The 17,500-nt window shown below is 39.6% G+C and overlaps 1 protein-coding gene across 3 annotated transcripts in view; it reads right to left on the bottom strand.

Moving 5' to 3' along the window:
• LOC126353927 (cationic amino acid transporter 3) overlaps window positions 1-17,500 on the bottom strand; it is a 356,276-nt gene that overhangs the window by 77,052 nt on the left and 261,724 nt on the right. For all 3 annotated transcript variants that reach the window (XM_050003182.1, XM_050003183.1, XM_050003185.1), the window contains one exon: window positions 4,172-4,300. In XM_050003182.1, the coding sequence (XP_049859139.1) occupies window positions 4,172-4,300 (129 nt within the window). The remainder of the gene's footprint in view (window positions 1-4,171; window positions 4,301-17,500) is intronic.

Genomic DNA, 17,500 nt, shown 5'->3' with positions numbered 1-17,500 from the left:
ATTCAGACCCTTTTACAATGACACAGCTTCTTCCCCATGGACTCTGACCCATTGCATCCAGGATGCTGAGAGAGACTTTTCTTGTTACAGTGGAATAACACACTCAGAAGTTGAACCTAACGTATGTCCTCTAAAGCAAAAAACTAACTTCTCTTAATGAATCAACAACACACCCATTATACGTCAGCTCTATGTTCTCATGGATCTGTGTCAGACAAGACTCAAAACAGTATTGCAATAAATCTAAGCGTCAATGCTGTGATGATGATGGTAAACTGCATGATAAATTCCAGATCATTGTATCATCGTGGACTTTTGTTGCTATTCTGCCTGAAACCATGCATTAACAGCTTATGGTCTTATAGATGGTGAAATTTTTGCTTTCATCTGTTGCCGAAAGCATCTGTTGGTTTTGTAAATGGTGAAACGTTCTCAGTTCTATGTACCTAATTTCTGTTGTGATGGAAAAAGTTTTTGAAAATAAAAGGCAAGCCATGTGTCCATTTTTGCAATACAGTGCCCCTAGCAGTTAGGCTTACAACAGCCACCATCACTAAGGGTGCATATCAAGCTTAGGTTGTACCAGAAGTGCAGCATCTGCCATGCTTTGTTTAGTGGTGTCAAATGCGGAGCTCATAGCCTCAGTCCATTGCACTGGAGAGTTTCCTTTAATCTTAGGGCCAGGAAGTGCTGCAGTTAATGGTTTTTTAGCTCTGCTACCCACAGTACATGCTTGCAATAAAAATTTAGCATACCAATGAAACGACATAGCTCCTTGATGAAGCTTGCCTTGCGTATCTGCAGAATAGCTTTAACCTTGACCAGCATGGGAAGGGAGCCTGCACAAGATACTTGATGACAAAGAAAATCGACTTCAGGTCACCTGAACATACATTTGGCCATGTTAAAAATGACATTGCACTGTACAACAATTTAAATGCATCTGTGAGGTGGTGTTGACATTGTTCTTCAGTAGTTGAAAAGATCAAGATATCATAAAGATAAGCAAAGCAGAAGAGTAGGCCTAGTAGTACAGAATCAAGAAACCTTTGCCACATTTGGGCTGTACTCATTAAAATAAAGGCCATAAACATGCTCTCTAACAACCTGAATGGTGTAATAATTGCTCTTTTTGATATATCGTCTTCTGCTACCAGTATCTAAGTACAAGCCTTGGCACAATCCAGCACACGAAAGATTGTTGCACCATGCAAAGCACTATATTATCGCAACAATTGAACTGTGTAATTCTGTGGTACAGTTCTTGCATTAACCACTGTACATGATCCACATGGATGCCACACTCCGCTCTTCTTAGGAACCAGGTTCAGTGAAAGCAACAATGGACCACTTGATGGTTGAATAATGCCTTCTTTCAACATGATGGAGAACTTGGCGTTAGCTATTGTGAGGTGATCCGATGCCAACATCAAGGCCTACATGATGCTGAAGAGCCCATCTGTGATTTTAATGAAATGCACATTGTTATTCTGCACCTATTTTGGAGCTTCAGGGGCCTAGTGAGAGAAGTAAACTGGCATAATATAGAATTGTATTTACAGTCCTTCACTTTTATCAGTTTGGTGCTGTGTGTGGGCACACTGCAGTGGAACCAGGTTGTAGCTGGGCCAGTCACACCATCCACAAGTCAGGAATTTCTCGTATCTGGCATCAGCTGGTAGTACACCAGGAAATCCACACAGATGATTGGCTCCGAGACTTCAGTGCCAGTGAATTCCAAGATCAATTCACTGCATAGTACCAAGGTTAATTCCAAATGGCAAGTTCCATATGTCGATATTGTGGAACTATTAACAGCCGACAAACAGAACATGGTCAGCGATCATCTCAGATGCATTGAGGTCCATGGCAATATGCTCAAATCTGAACCTTTATCAACGAGATATTTTAGTCCAGACCTCACAGGCACTGTGAACCTGCCTAGAAATCATATGTGCCTAAGATCAACTGCCATTGGTGTTTGGGAACAAGCAAGAACTTATGCTCTCCTGTGCTTGTTCATCAAACTTTCCATGATGCCAGCATACCAACTGCCCTGAATCACAAAACAAGGTGTTATTTGAGGATCAGCTCCTAGATTTTTGGCAATGATATCTTATGTCACTGCTGGCGCCCTGTCAAGACACTAGTTCACTGAGCTGCGAACCGTAACCAGCGAGCAAAACCGTATCCAGTGAGCAAATCAGCAAGTGACCATCACTGTTGCTGCTGCTGCCACTGCTTGGCTCTGCCAGAGTGCTAACTTTTGTGGGAGTCATAGCCTCTTGTATGTGGTCTGCAAGTTCTGCTTTTGCATCCAGCAACATCTCTGTTTTGGATGGTATTATTATCTTAAGTAGTGACAGTACATGGTTGCTCCATATTGCACATAACAAGTTATCAGGAACAGTACTGACATCCACCTTGCTTGGCAAGTACCAGAGCTACTCAAATAGTTAACAATCCCCACTGTCTTCTTGCATCAGCACTTGTTGGATGCAGTCTTGTTCTGAAGTGACTACTCTTCAGATCAGCACAGTTTTTAGCTTCCTACAATCTTCTTCTGTCGGTGGCACAGATATATCATCTCTAATTTCCACAGCAGACAGATGGTCTGGCTGGCTCACTACCAATGGAAACACCAGTGAATCAGCAGTAATTCCTGCATAATGAAAACTTTCTTCCCTTTAGCAAAACACAGTATAACAGTTGGGAGATGAGTCAGTAGTCAAGGTAGCTAAGCTGTATGTAAGTATGAACATTCTTTCCGAGAGTGAGTGAAACTCAAGGAATAAAGAGCACTGTCACTGCAAAATCATCTGTGACAGTGTATGCAATTCCACTTGGTAAACACAATGAAAACAGATTGCAGGCAATGGTAGATGATGGCGATGGTGATGATGATAGACGTTGCTACAATATCAGCAAAAGTGTATTTGCTTGTGTATAAAAATTATGTAAACAAAGAGTGGTTGTTAAGTGAACAATTTTAGCAACAAAAAATGACTCAGTTCAACAAATGAATTGGGGGATATAGAATATGATACCACAGACAAGAAAAATTATTCAGATTCATTACCAACACATCATTCCTCTTGCAATACTCCAGCTTGAATCTCTGCTAACCTGTCCCCACTGCCTCACCTCACTTTTTCCTTTCTCTCTACTGTCCAAACCACCCCGCCCCCTTCCCCCATTTCACTGCAGTTAGCACTGGTAGCACTACACTTCTTGCAGCACTTTAATTGTTGTTGTGTAGTTCCTCTGTGCCACCTAAGTATGTCCATTATAGTTACGTACAAGGGCACAAAATACGTAACTCCTGCAGTTCAGTGTTGGTTTCTTGGGATTTCCCATTTTTTAAAGTTTCCTCTGTTAGCTGAGCCTAGTAAGATGTCAATACCATAGGACACATACTGTATTCACCCCTACCTTCAATGTTAACCTTACAAGACATAGGTTTTGGGTACTTGCAGTGCTTAAGGGTGATACACAGACCTTCCTGTCACAACAGAATAGTGTACACTGACTATCAATAAAGCACAATGGCATACATTCCACTGTTTTGGAATGAATCTACAGTTGGGTTTGTTGCATAGACAACTATACATAACATGTTTGGGTGTTGGACAACCACAAAACTTAATCAGATTTGAACCTGAAAGGAAAACACCAAATGCAGTTCACAAGAATGTAGTTTAAATAACTCAGATGCTATGCAAACAAGGTGATTTAAATACATGTTTTTTTTCCATTTAAAAGAATGAGGGGCGAGGGCAATTAAAGTGGGTCCTTTCCAGTTAGCATTAAAAAAAAAAAAAAAAAAAAAAAAAAAAAAATTGTGTTATCTTCGGTCCGAAGCTGTAGTGAGTGACATACAGTGTAACTAACCACACAGAAAGTGAAATTTGAATAACCTTAGCTTTCTGGTGAAGGATTTTCTGATATCTGTCATACATATTACTAAATAAGCGGCCAACATATTTTGTGACACAGCAAATATCTCCAGCGAGATAAAAACAGCTTATTTTGTGAATTGATTTCAAGGTCTTAGAATAGTTAGAATAATAGTAGTAGTAGTAGTAGTAGTAGTAGTAGTAGTAGTAGAGGATTTATAAAAAAAGAACTTACAAAAAAACTATGTTAAGTTTAGATTGCAAAATCAATTTACCAATTACATATTCCAGAATAAGATTCCATCCAATGACAAATGCGACAAATTCACCAACACAGACATAGCTGTAGACATATGCTGATCCAGCACGAGGCACACGAGCAGCAAATTCTGCATAGCATATTCCTGGAAGAACAAAAATGACCATTATTTTCCACTGTTACTGACGCTCCTATTATTTATTTGGCACAATCTGGTAACGTAGAATGAAAATACAACACAACTTGAATGACATCAAATAAAGATATTGCTACATCACAAAAATGTATTGTTCTATATTTGGACATTTACAGACCGAAATAAAAAAAAAAAAACCACAAACACTTAAACTAATTGAGATATTCACATAATGTTCAGCTTATGTGAGAGACAAACTCTCAAAGCTTTACTGTGTGTGTTACAGGTTGTTGTGAGTGAAACATGATAAAAGCTAAGGAAAATTTTCAGTGTGTGGAATGGTTTATTCAAAACAAATCAAACATACAAGTTCAAAGGGATTTACAAATATAGTATAGGAAGCAGCCACCCTGACTGATGTTGATACACCAGTGGCACAGGCATGATGGTGTAGTGAGTAATGGTAGTACAATTGGTTGAAGAGGTTGGGTGGGAAGCATGTTATTTTGTAGTTGAGAAAGTTAGTTATACTAGACTAACAACATTCCTGAGTTAACACAATTTAATACTTGAAAATAAAAATGGCTTTATAAAAAACAAGTCAACTTCAGTAGTAGCACACAGTTAATAGAGAAAATAATAAATGTGACAGAGAACAAGGAGTATGTTATTGGATTGTTCTTTGATCTAGAAAAAGCTTTCAATTGTGGCAGCATCACCCTATTACCAGATGTGGAAATTGGTTATTAGAGGAACCAGCTATGAATTAATAAAATCACATATGAGCAGTGGAAAACAGTAGGTTTTTCAGATCCAGAATTACTGATGTGGAATATGGAATACCTCAATGGTCTGTCTTGGGGCAGCTCCTTTTCTTGATTTCTGTTAATGATATACATTATTGTTCTCCTAAATGACGAAAATAGTGTATGCAGACGATACATCAATTGCGTGCAGACAACAAAGCCCATCACTGTTTGAGGTGCTGGGTAAATGTGTAACCAACAAAATAGTCTAGTATTTCAATGAAAGCCATCTAAATGTAAGTGCTTCAAAGGCTGCAATAATGGAATTTAACACAAGGAAACAAATAGAATTTGGCATGAAATTATCCATAGGAAATAGTATTTTCAAAAGGAAAAATGAATAGAATTCTTGGGAATCACAATCCAGGACGACCTCAAATGGGACATACATTAAGATTCCTTAGTCTGTAAGCTGTCAAAGAATGTATTTGCTATAAACATGATTAGCAAATATTGTAAGCATGTGTTTGTGCTAAAAACTGCTTATCAGGCCATGGTCTGATCAAATTTAAACTATGCTGTAGAAATATGGGGTGCAACAATGCAACACTACAAAAAAAAAAAAGTTTTCAGGATTATTTGTGGTGCAAGCCTAGAGAATCATGTTCCAACCTGTTCCCAAAATGAGGTGTGCTTACAATTATAAGTGTATACATATTGAAAGTTATATTGCTTGTGAAAACAACAAATCCTAATTTCAACTGTACCCTGCACCAGTGTGATGCAAGACAAAAATTCAGATACCATACAAGTAACCAGAGAACAGCTTTTTCTGAAAAAGCATGTGCTTCATGCTGCTCTGATGCTAGCCAATGCCCTATCAAAAAGTTTCACAGCCCTTTCTACTAACAAATTAAAAGACTAGCTACAAAGGATTCTAATTGAAAACTTTTTTTATTCCATAGATGAATATCTGATCTTTATAAAAAGTGCTTTATAAGTATGTCAAGTTCATAGTTTTAAGTAACTCACAACTGATCTAATGTTGATAACAACAACACTTGTAATATTATTTGTACATTACCAAAAGAAAAATGCATCATAATGTAAAATTTATTAACACAAACAAATCTTTAGTTTGTAACTTGCAAACTGACACATACAGAAGAATAATCTGTATGATGTCCTGAAACTGTATTATTTGTAAGGATTGTATTTGATTATTATTATTATTATTATTATTATTATTATTATTATTATTATTATTATTATTATTTCTTTCTTTTCTCAGGCGTTACGTCTGGTCAAAAGTGGAAAGTGACGCAGACCTTAATCAAGCGTGACATCCTTTTAACTGTACGATATATGTCACATTGCATTTAGGAACTTTCGGGTAATTGAACATATATATACAACTACAGAAATCTGTAATTATTGATACAAGTTTGGGTGTAGCGCTATTGCGTTGATGTACTGGTGGATATTTTGTGGTATGAGTCCTGTAGCTGATAGTACAACTGGTATAATATCAACTTTATCCTGATGCCACATGTCCTTGACTTCCTCAGCCAGCTGGATGTATTTTTCAATTTTTTCTCCTGTTTTCTTCTATATATTTGTTGTATTGGGTATGGATATTTCAATTAGTTGTGTTATTTTCTTCTTTTTATTGGTGAGTATGAGGTCAGGTTTGTTATGTGGTGGTGTTTTATCTGTTATAATGGTACTGTTCAAGTATAATTTGTATTCATCATTCTCCAGTACATTTTCTAGTGCATACTTGTATGTGGGAACGTGTTTTATTAGTTTATGTTGTATGGTAAGTTGTTGATGTATTATTTTTGCTACATTGTAGTGTCTTCTGGGGTATTCTGTATTTGCTAGTATTGTACATCCGCTTGTGATGTGATCTACTGTTTCTATTTGTTGTTTGCAAAGTCTGCACTAATCTGTTGTGGTATTGAGATCTTTAATAATATGCTTGCTGTAATATCTGGCCTTTATTGTTGGATCCTGTATTGCAGTCATGAATCCTTCCACCTCACAGTATATATTGCCTTTTCTTAGCCATGTGTTGGATGCGTCTTGATCAATGTGTGGCTGTGTTAGATGATACGGGTGCTTGCCATGTAGTGTTTTCTTTTTTCAATTTACTTTCTTTGTATCTGTTGATGATATGTGATCTAAAGGGTTGTAGAAGTGGTTATGAAATTGCAGTGGTGTAGGCGATGTATTTATATGAGTGATTGCTTTGTGTATTTAGCTAGTTTCTGCTCGTTCTATAAAGAATTTTCTTAAATTGTCTACCTATCCATAATGTAGGTTTTTTATATTGATAAATCCCCTTTCCCCTTCCTTTCTGCTTAATGTGAATCTTTCTGTTGCTGAATGTATGTGATGTATTCTATATTTGTGGCATTGTGATCGTGTAAGTGTATCGAGTGCTTCTAGGCCTGTGTTACTCCATTTCACTATTCCAAATGAGTAGGTCAATATTGGTATAGCATAAGTATTTATAGCTTTTGTCTTGTTTCTTGCTGTCAATTCTGTTTTCAATATTTTTGTTAGTCTTTGCCTATATTTTTCTTTTAATTCTTCTTTAATATTTGTATTATCTATTCCTATTTTTTGTCTATATCCTTGATATTTATAGGCATCTGATTTTTCCATCGCTTCTATGCAGTCGCTGTAGTTATCCAATACGTAATCTTCTTGTTTAGTGTGTTTTCCCTTGACTATGCTATTTTTCTTACATTTGTCTGTTCCAAAAGCCATATTTATTTCATTGCTGAATACTTCTGTTTTCTTTAGTAATTGGTTGAGTTGTTGATTTGTTGTTGCCAGCAGTTTTAGGTCATCCATGTATAGCAAATGTGCGACTTTGTATTGGTATGTTCCAGTAATATTATATCCATAATTTGTATTATATAGCATGTTGGATAGTGGGTTCAGAGCAAGGCAGAACCAGAAAGGACTTTAGTCTCCTTGGTATATTCCATGCTTAATCGGTATTGGCTGTGATGTGGTATTATTTGAATTTTTTGGATATTATTATTATTATTATTATTATTATTATTATTATTATTATTATTATTATTGGTGTGAAGCACCACACTCAATGACCTGGAACAAGTGAGACAGACAGAACAATTACAATTGGCTGTTTGAAGTTCACTGCAGAAGTCTGTACAGTAGGTGTCATGGGAGCTGCTAATCCCTAGAGCAACCATGCAACAGGTTCTTTGGAATGTTTACAGATGTATCTGTTGCATGAAATGAAACCAGGTGACAAGCCACAATGTATGCAGTTTGCTGTGGGTGCTTTTCATTGTTTAGAGGATGATGAAATATTCAAAATAAACTAACATTTCACGAGTGTGATAGAATAAACATATATAATGTTCACAATAAATCCACATACTGGGGCGGAAGGTGTTTGCAGCAGCCTGAAAGTGAATGTGTGGTCTTTTTCTCTCCTCAGAAAAGAAACTTAATTCTAACCATTACCTTGATATACTGGAGCTGTTTGTGTTGTCATAATTGGATGACTGCCAATACATAGTTTTTCCAAGATATTGGGCTCAGACTGAGCAAATTTTTTCTCTACCAAGTTTTTACAGATTGTTGGAATGGAACGGGTGGTCCAATTCTCTGGCCTCCTAGTTCACCTGAAATTACACTGTTGGGTTCTTACTATGTCAATAACAGACCTACCAATTGCCTGTGAACCATAACAATGATTTAAGGAACCAAACTGTTGCTGCCTTTGCCACTGCTGATGTGTTTATGTTGCACCAAATGTGGCTAGAGTTCGAACACAGACTGGATGTTGTGCATGTCACCAAAGATGCACAAGATGGAATTCACTGAATGACATAAAACGTTGCAAGACAGTGTATTACATAAGACAAACATGTTGTGAATATCTTAATTACTTTGGATGCTGTAACAGAAAGTTGTACCATTAATTTTGAGACATCCCAAATATTATTGTTATAAGGTCACCACTGACTATAGTATAAAATATTGTCCTAGTTAGTATAAATGTATACGAGTTGTTTAATTTTTGAAATATTAACTTTATCTCGCAAATGGCTTGTTTATAGGCCAATGTTCACCAGAATGTTTTCTCTACTAATTAGGACACATCCTATATACAAATTTTATACCAGAAATGTACAGTTGTGCACTTCTCAAAAGGGTAGTACGAACATCTTACAGTGAAGATAGGTTCATTGGGAATCTCTTGACTCAGACAAATATCTGTGTGTAACAGAAGCGATGTGAGGTAGTATGATTAAACAGGTGTAGTCACCGCCAACGACCGCCAACGACCGCCAACGACCGCCAACGACCATGAGTTTGTGGGGCACTCAACTACACAGTTATCAGTCCCGCACTACAATATCACCATGGTCACAAATAATGATTAAATGATGAGGACGACACAAACACCCAGTCCGTGGGTGGAGAAAATTCCCAAACTGGCCAGGAATCAAAACACGGGACCCCGCCACTAGACCATCAGCAGCAGACATCTACATCAAAGATCACTTACAAAGCACTCTCATGCTCTATCTGACAATATTGCTCCAGTAATAGGAGAGGCACCAAATAAGAACAACACAAACACAGGGGTTACTGAACACAGAGGCGTTACAATGTATGTGTGCATTCTGTGTAATACATCACTGTTAAAAAGCTTAGCTCATTCGTGCATGCTCTTACATGCTGAAGTAAGTTTGGAATGGTTGCTATTTTTTTCTATTCTATCAAGTTTGTTTGTTGTGCTTGACATTAATAATGCTGAACTGGGCTGTTGCTGCACTTGAAAACTATAATCAGAGAACTAATTCAATTTGCCAAAGACCCAGAAAAATGAGATCAGGAGGTTCAGTTATGTACATCAAGTAATGGCATTTAAATTAAGAATGGTATTATCTGTAGAAAATTTTTAAGTAGGAGTATAAGAGGCAAAGACCAAATTATTGATATTCCACGAATGAAGATATAAAAGCTGATTGCACTGAACCTTATTAAAGATGCTTCAGCTGCTGTTCCAGCATCTACACAAAAAGGATCACAAACAAATGATATGATGGAAAGCTTGTGAACATCTTATACTTTAGCCTTACCCACTATTCAGATTCTTTATTCGCCATTGATCACATACAGTAGGATATGGTTTCCTAGTTATAGCAAGTTACAGTTGCAATCAACTTACTGAAATTAACATTCATACTATATGTATATATTAATTAGGTTATAAACAGTTATGATTTTTAATATTAACATTGTCCATTTTACAGATGTCTTCTATATTGTAATGCATTGATTGATTGTTAGCCGGTCATATAATTAATTTTAATTTTTGAAATGGCAAGGTTTGAGCATTGAGAGGAAACTTGCAAATAGTTTTGATGGGATTCACATTATGGGAGTTTTGTGTTATTGCCAGCCTGTGCCTTGGTGCGTCATTGTTTTCCTTATTTCTAGTATCTTGCTCATAAATTGTTTCCTCGATAGTGCATTCTTTAATGTCATTCTTGAAAAATGTTGTGGACTCTTAGAGATACAGATTCACAACTGTTAATACCCTACACCAGATAAAAAGAGGATGACAGTGCTCTTAAGATTCAGCCTTGCATTTTACATGGACAGTTTTTTTAGAGGGGGGGGGGGGGCTTTTAAAACTTTAGTGATCTGCAGAGAATATCCTCAGATGAGTAGGCCATATGATACACATGACAGAGCATGAAACCCATCGTAAGGAGATAATTAATTATTCCTGACTATATCTGTTCCCACATGAGTTAGAGCACTCCCAAGATCGTTTTACAGACTTGATCAATATGCTCTTCCCAATTGTGTTTGGCATCAACATATGTTCCTGAAAGATTGTCCACATGCTTAGCTGTGAGTTAACATGTTTGCCTACCATGCAGCAGATCTGTGTGAGATTCCTGGCTGGGTTGGGAATTTTCTCCGCTCGTGGACCACCACCACCACCACCACCACCACCACCACCACCACCACCGTGCAAGTCACCCAGTGTGGCATCACCTGAAATAAGACTTGCAACCGGTAGCCGAACTTCCATGGATGGGGCACCCCAACCATCAATGCCACACGATCATTTTATTTCATTTCATTTCCTGAGAGTGTGATACATTATTACCTACATTCTTAGACAGTCCTAACACTAGCTTTTGGATTTTGTCTGGAATACAAACAAGTTTATTGACTGCAAACCATTTTAAGACAGAATCAAGAGTTTCTTGCATAATCTGTTCAAGAGCTTGGATGTCTTGATGCACAGTAAGTTCGAGGTGCATTCAAGTTCTAAGGCCTCCGATTTTTTTTTTCTCTGGACTGATAGGAGATAGAAACGTGCACATTGTTTTAAAATGAGGCCGCATTCATTATCAATACGTCCCGGAGATGGCAGCACCATACAACAAATGGAATTTTACTGCCAGCGGCAAGAATGAGAACTGTTTTAAATACTTAAAATGGCAACATTTTCCTTACTTGAACAGCACGCAGTCATTCGTTTTCTGAATTTGCGTGGTGTGAAACCAATTGAAATTCATCGACAGTTGAAGGAGACATGTGGTGATGGAGTTATGGATGTGTCGAAAGTGCGTTCGTGGGTGTGACAGTTTAATGAAGGCACAACATTGTGTGACAACAAACAGAAACAACCTCGGGCTCTCACAAGCCGGTCTGACGAAATGATCGAGAAAGTGGAGAGTATTGTTTTGGGGGATCGCCGAATGACTGTTGAACAGATCGCCTCCAGAGTTGCCATTTCTGTGGGTTCTGTGCACACAATCCTGCATGGCGACCTGAAAATACGAAAAGTGTCATCCAGGTGGGTGCCACGAATGCTGACGGACGACCACATAGCCGCCCGTGTGGCATGTTGCCAAGCAATGTTGACACGCAACGACAGCACGAATGGGACTTTCTTTTCGTCGGTTGTGACATTGGATGAGACGTGGATGCCATTTTTCAATCCAGAAACACAGCGCCAGTCAGCTCAATGGAATCACACAGATTCACCACCATCAAAAATGTTGGGTAACTGCCAGTGCTGAAAAAATGATGCTGTCCATGTTCTGGGACAGCGAGGGCGTAAACCTTACCCATCGCGTTCCAAAGGGCACTACGGTAACAGGTGCATCCTACGAAAATGTTTTGAAGAACAAATTCCTTCCTGCACTGCAACAAAAACGTCCGGGAAGGCCTGCGCGTGTGCTGTTTCATCAAGACAACGCACCCGCACATTGAGCTAACATTACACAACAGTTTCTTCGTGATAACAACTTAGAAGTGATTCCTCATGCTCCCTACTCGCATGACTTGGCTCCTAGTGGCTTTTGGATTTTTCCAACAATGAAAGACACACTCCGTGGCCGCATATTCACCAGCCATGCTGCAATTGCCTCAGCGATTTTCCAGTGGTCAAAACAGACTCCTAAAGAAGACTTCGCCGCTGCCATGGAATCATGGTGTCAGCGTTGTGAAAAATGTGTACGTCTGCAGGGCAATTACGTCGAGAAGTAACGCCAGTTTCATCGATTTCGGGCGAGTAGTTAATTAGAAAAAAAAATCGGAGGCCTTAGAATTTGAATGCACCTCGTAAAGTTGTGTCATCAGCATAGCAGATAATCAACTGTGATACACAATGAGGCACGACAGCACAATAAAAAGGAAAGGGAATAGAACAATCAACTGAGGAGGAGTGTATTTCTAATTGAGACAAACTGTCTTCTGTTGTTTCAGGTAGGAATAAATTGCTGCTAAGGTAGATTTTTGTACACCATAGTATTTTAATTTTTTTAGTAATATATTAAAAGAAATGCATTCTAATGTTTTACTGAGATCACATAATACAAGTGACACTATCTTCTTATTTTTGAAAGCCATTAAAATCTGAACAACAATTTCCAGAACAGGTGCATTGGTATTTTTATCTGACAAATTCATACCGTTTGTTGCAAAAGGAGGTCATGCTTTTCAAAATCATTGCTTCAATGAATATATATGAGTAAAGGAATTTTTGCAGAACCATCCCTTTTTAAAAAACAATACATATTACTTATTTATCACTCATTTTATTTGAATTCCGATTCTGGCAACAGTCATCCAGGAAATTTACTGCACATTTTGTAAATGTATTCTGCTATGATTTGTTTGCTCTCTAGTGTGTCTTTGCTGCACTCTGCTTAATGTCCAAAGCTTACAACAATGTGACTCTCCACTTTTTCTTTGCTTTTGTAAAGAAATAGTAAACAAGAGATGTATTTCAGTGGTTTACTCTGGAAAAAAAGACAGAGCAGCAGTAGTGGAAAAACTAATTTTTAAAAGGTGTTAATATTGTTATTGATAACTCTGCACTCTTTGATGAAACAAGTGCTTTAAGAACATACTACAGGACGAATTCTGCAACTCTGATAGGGAAAATTCTAGCTGAGGAATGATACCAATGCACAAGTAGTACCAGTAGTGTTGACTGTGTTGAATTGCTGAAGGTGGAACAGTACTATTCTGCCATACCTGCACAAAATGCAGCTGTAGAGCCATCATTTTCTCTGCTAAATGTCCAATGGACAGATGAGCAGAGTAAGCTAATTGTTGAAAATGTAAATGTACTGTACAAAATGAAAAATGTAATATCATCAGTACTATGACAGGACTCACTGTCAAAAACAGATTTCCTGAAAAAACGTCCAAGGAAATGAAATATATGTGAAACAAATCACATTATTTGAATGCCCAAAGTTTAACATTAAAATATGGTAACCCCAACTAGGTTCACTGTTACTGAAAAAGAAAAAAGTTGGATGAACCACAGAAATAGAAAAATATTTAAATTATGAATCTTGAGAAAGGTAACAGAAAATAATACACTGGGAACAAAAAGGAAAGAAAAATTACTGAGTCATGCTTCACAGAGAAAGAAGAAGCAATGCCATAGGCTCCAGTTTCAGCTCAATGCTGCGTGCTTAAATACAAAACGTCTTTGTAGATCCAAAAATTAAATATCTCGCCAAATGCAAGAAAAGGGCCCACTGGAGTGAAAGTTATAGCCAAAACCTTGCTTTCACATTCTTTGTCCACAGTAACTACGTTTATACAAGTAAACAGGATTTCCAGTTATGAAAATATGGGTGTCTAATTATTTTCAGTGTCTTGCCCACATTTGGGTTAACGTGTGTCAATTTGTCTCTGTAAAATTCAGCGTGTTTCAAGTAATCAGAATTGACATTTTCTCGTTAATGGTACTTCATATCTCCATTACAAGTATGGCTTTAGTTACTATTGCTGATTGGAACCCAAAAAATATGTCCACTAGGCTGAAAAATCTCATTTATGCATATGCAGCACTATTGAAAATGGTTGATGGTACGTTATAAGTTATCTACTAGAAAGTACTGTGTACTAGCATACACATGTCAAGAGCAGACATAATCTAGTTTCACTCTTGTTATTACAAGAAAAGCAACATACAAATTTTGTAGGTACACGACTTAGCAACTGATAACATTCAGTACCAGCTGCAGTATCCGCATCTACATGGATACTCAGCAAATTACATTTAAGTGCCTGGCAGAGGGTTCATCGAACCACCTTCATAATTCTCTATTACTCCAATCTCGTATAGCGCGTGGAAAGAACGAACACCCATATCTTTCAGTACGAGCTGTGATTTCCTTTATTTTATCGTGTTGATTGTTCCTCCCTGTGTAGGTTGGTTTCAACAAAATATTTTCACATTCGGAGGAGAAAGTTGGTGATTGGAATTTCGTGAAAAGATTCCGTCACAACGAAAAACGCCCTTCTTTTAATGATGTCCAGCCGAAATACTGTATCATTTCAGTGACACTGTCTGCCATATTTCGCGATGATAAAAAACGCGCTGCTTTCTTTGAACTTTTTCGATGTACTCCGTCAGTCCTATCTGGTAAGGATCCCACACCGTGCAACAGTATTCTAAAAGAGGACGGACAAGCGTAGTGTAGGCCGTCTGCTTAGAAGGTCTGTTACATTTTCTAAATGTCCTGCAAATAAAACGCATTCTTTGGTTAGCCTTCCCCACAACATTTTCCAAGTGTTCCTTCCAATTTAATTTGGTCGTAATTGTAATACCTTGGTATGTAGCTGAATTTACGGCTTTTAGATTAGACTAATTTATCATGTAAGCGAAGTTTGACGAGTTCCTTTTAGCCCTTATGTGTATGACCTCACACTTTTCGTTATTTAGGATCAACTGCCACTTTTCACACCATTCAGATATTTTTTCTAAATCATTTTGCAGTCTGTTTTGATCTTCTGATGACTTTATTACTCGATAAACGACAGCGTCATCTGCAAACAAACCTAGACTGCTGCTCAGATTGTCTCCCAAATCGTTTATATACATTCCTGGAAATGGAAAAGAGAACACATTGACACCGGTGTGTCAGACCCACCATACTTGCTCCGGACACTGCGAGAGGGCTGTACAAGCAATGATCACACGCACGGCACAGCGGGCACACCAGGAACCGCGGTGTTGGCCGTCGAATGCCGCTAGCTGCGCAGCATTTGTGCACCGCCGCCGTCAGTGTCAGCCAGTTTGCCGTGGCATACGCAGCTCCATCGCAGTCTTTAACACTGGTAGCATGCCGCGACAGCGTGGACGTGAACCGTATGTGCAGTTGACGGACTTTGAGCGAGGGCGTATAGTGGGCATGCGGGAGGCCGGGTGGACGTACCGCCGAATTGCTCAACACGTGGGGCGTGACGTCTCCACAGTACATCGATGTTGTCGCCAGTGGTCGGCGGAAGGTGCACGTGCCCGTCGACCTGGGACCGGACCGCAGCGACGCACGGATGCACGCCAAGACCGTAGGATTCTACGCAGTGCCGTAGGGGACCGCACCGCCACTTCCAGCAAATTAGGGACACTGTTGCTCCTGGGGTATCGGCGAGGACCATTCGCAACCGTCTCCATGAAGCTGGGCTACGGTCCCGCACACCGTTAGGCCGTCTTCCGCTCACGCCCCAACATCGTGCAGCCCGCCTCCAGTGGTGTCGCGACAGGCGTGAATGGAGGGACGAATGGAGACGTGTCGTCTTCAGCGATAAGAGTCGCTTCTGCCTTGGTGCCAATGATGGTCGTATGCGTGTTTGGCGCCGTGCAGGTGAGCGCCACAATCAGGACTGCATACGACCGAGGCACACAGGGCCAACACCTGGCATCATGGTGTGGGGAGCGATCTCCTACACTGGCCGTACACCTCTGGTGATCGTCGAGGGGACACTGAATAGTGCACGGTACATCCAAACCGTCATCGAACCCATCGTTCTACCATTCCTAGACCGGCAAGGGAACTTGCTGTTCCAACAGGACAATGCACGTCCGCATGTATCCCGTGCCACCCAACGTGCTCTAGAAGGTGTAAGTCAACTACCCTGGCCAGCAAGATCTCCGGATCTGTCCCCCATTGAGCATGTTTGGGACTGGATGAAGCGGCGTCTCACGCGGTCTGCACGTCCAGCACGAACGCTGGTCCAACTGAGGCGCCAGGTGGAAATGGCATGGCAAGCCGTTCCACAGGACTACATCCAGCATCTCTACGATCGTCTCCATGGGAGAATAGCAGCCTGCATTGCTGCGAAAGGTGGATATACATTGTACTAGTGCCGACATTGTGCATGCTCTGTTGCCTGTGTCTATGTGCCTGTGGTTCTGTCAGTGTGATCATGTGATGTATCTGACCCCAGGAATGTGTCAATAAAGTTTCCCCTTCCTGCGACAATGAATTCACGGTGTTATTTCAATTTCCAGAAGTGTAGATAAGGAACAGCAAAGGGCATATAACAGTTTCCAGTCTTTGGGTATGGACCAATAGATGGCAAAATCGTCAACGAAAAGTGTGCCAGAGATGCCCAGCAGGAGACAAGCCATTATAGGGTTAATGGCGATAGCAAATAGAACGAGCCTCAGGACGGGACCCTGAGGCACGACATTTTCCTGGATAAAGGTGTCAGACAAGAAAGAACCCACACGTACCTTGAAAACTCGGTCTTTTAAAAATTCCTGAAGGAAACAGGGCATGTAGACATAGAAGCCCCACGTGTAGAGAATATGGAGGATACCATTCCTCCAGCACATGTAGTAGGCTTTCTAAAAATCGAGAAACACAGCCAGTCTAGAATTTTCACAGCAAACCATTCATGACATGGGTGGACAAAGTGACGAGATGGTGTACTTCAAACAGTGTGTTCGAAAGCCACATTGTGTAGTGGCTAGAAAATTGCGAGACTCAGGCCACCATATCAGCCAGGCAGGAATCATACATTCCATCACCTTGAAAACACAGCTGCTGAGAGAAATGGGGCGGTAGCTAGGAGCTATGTGTGTGTTCCTTACTGGGCTTAGGTAGGGGTATGAAAGTGGCTACACGCCAGC

Source organism: Schistocerca gregaria, chromosome 3 (assembly GCF_023897955.1).
Source record: "Schistocerca gregaria isolate iqSchGreg1 chromosome 3, iqSchGreg1.2, whole genome shotgun sequence".
Taxonomy (NCBI): Eukaryota; Metazoa; Arthropoda; class Insecta; order Orthoptera; family Acrididae; genus Schistocerca; species Schistocerca gregaria.
This window is presented reverse-complemented; position numbering and strand designations above follow the sequence as displayed.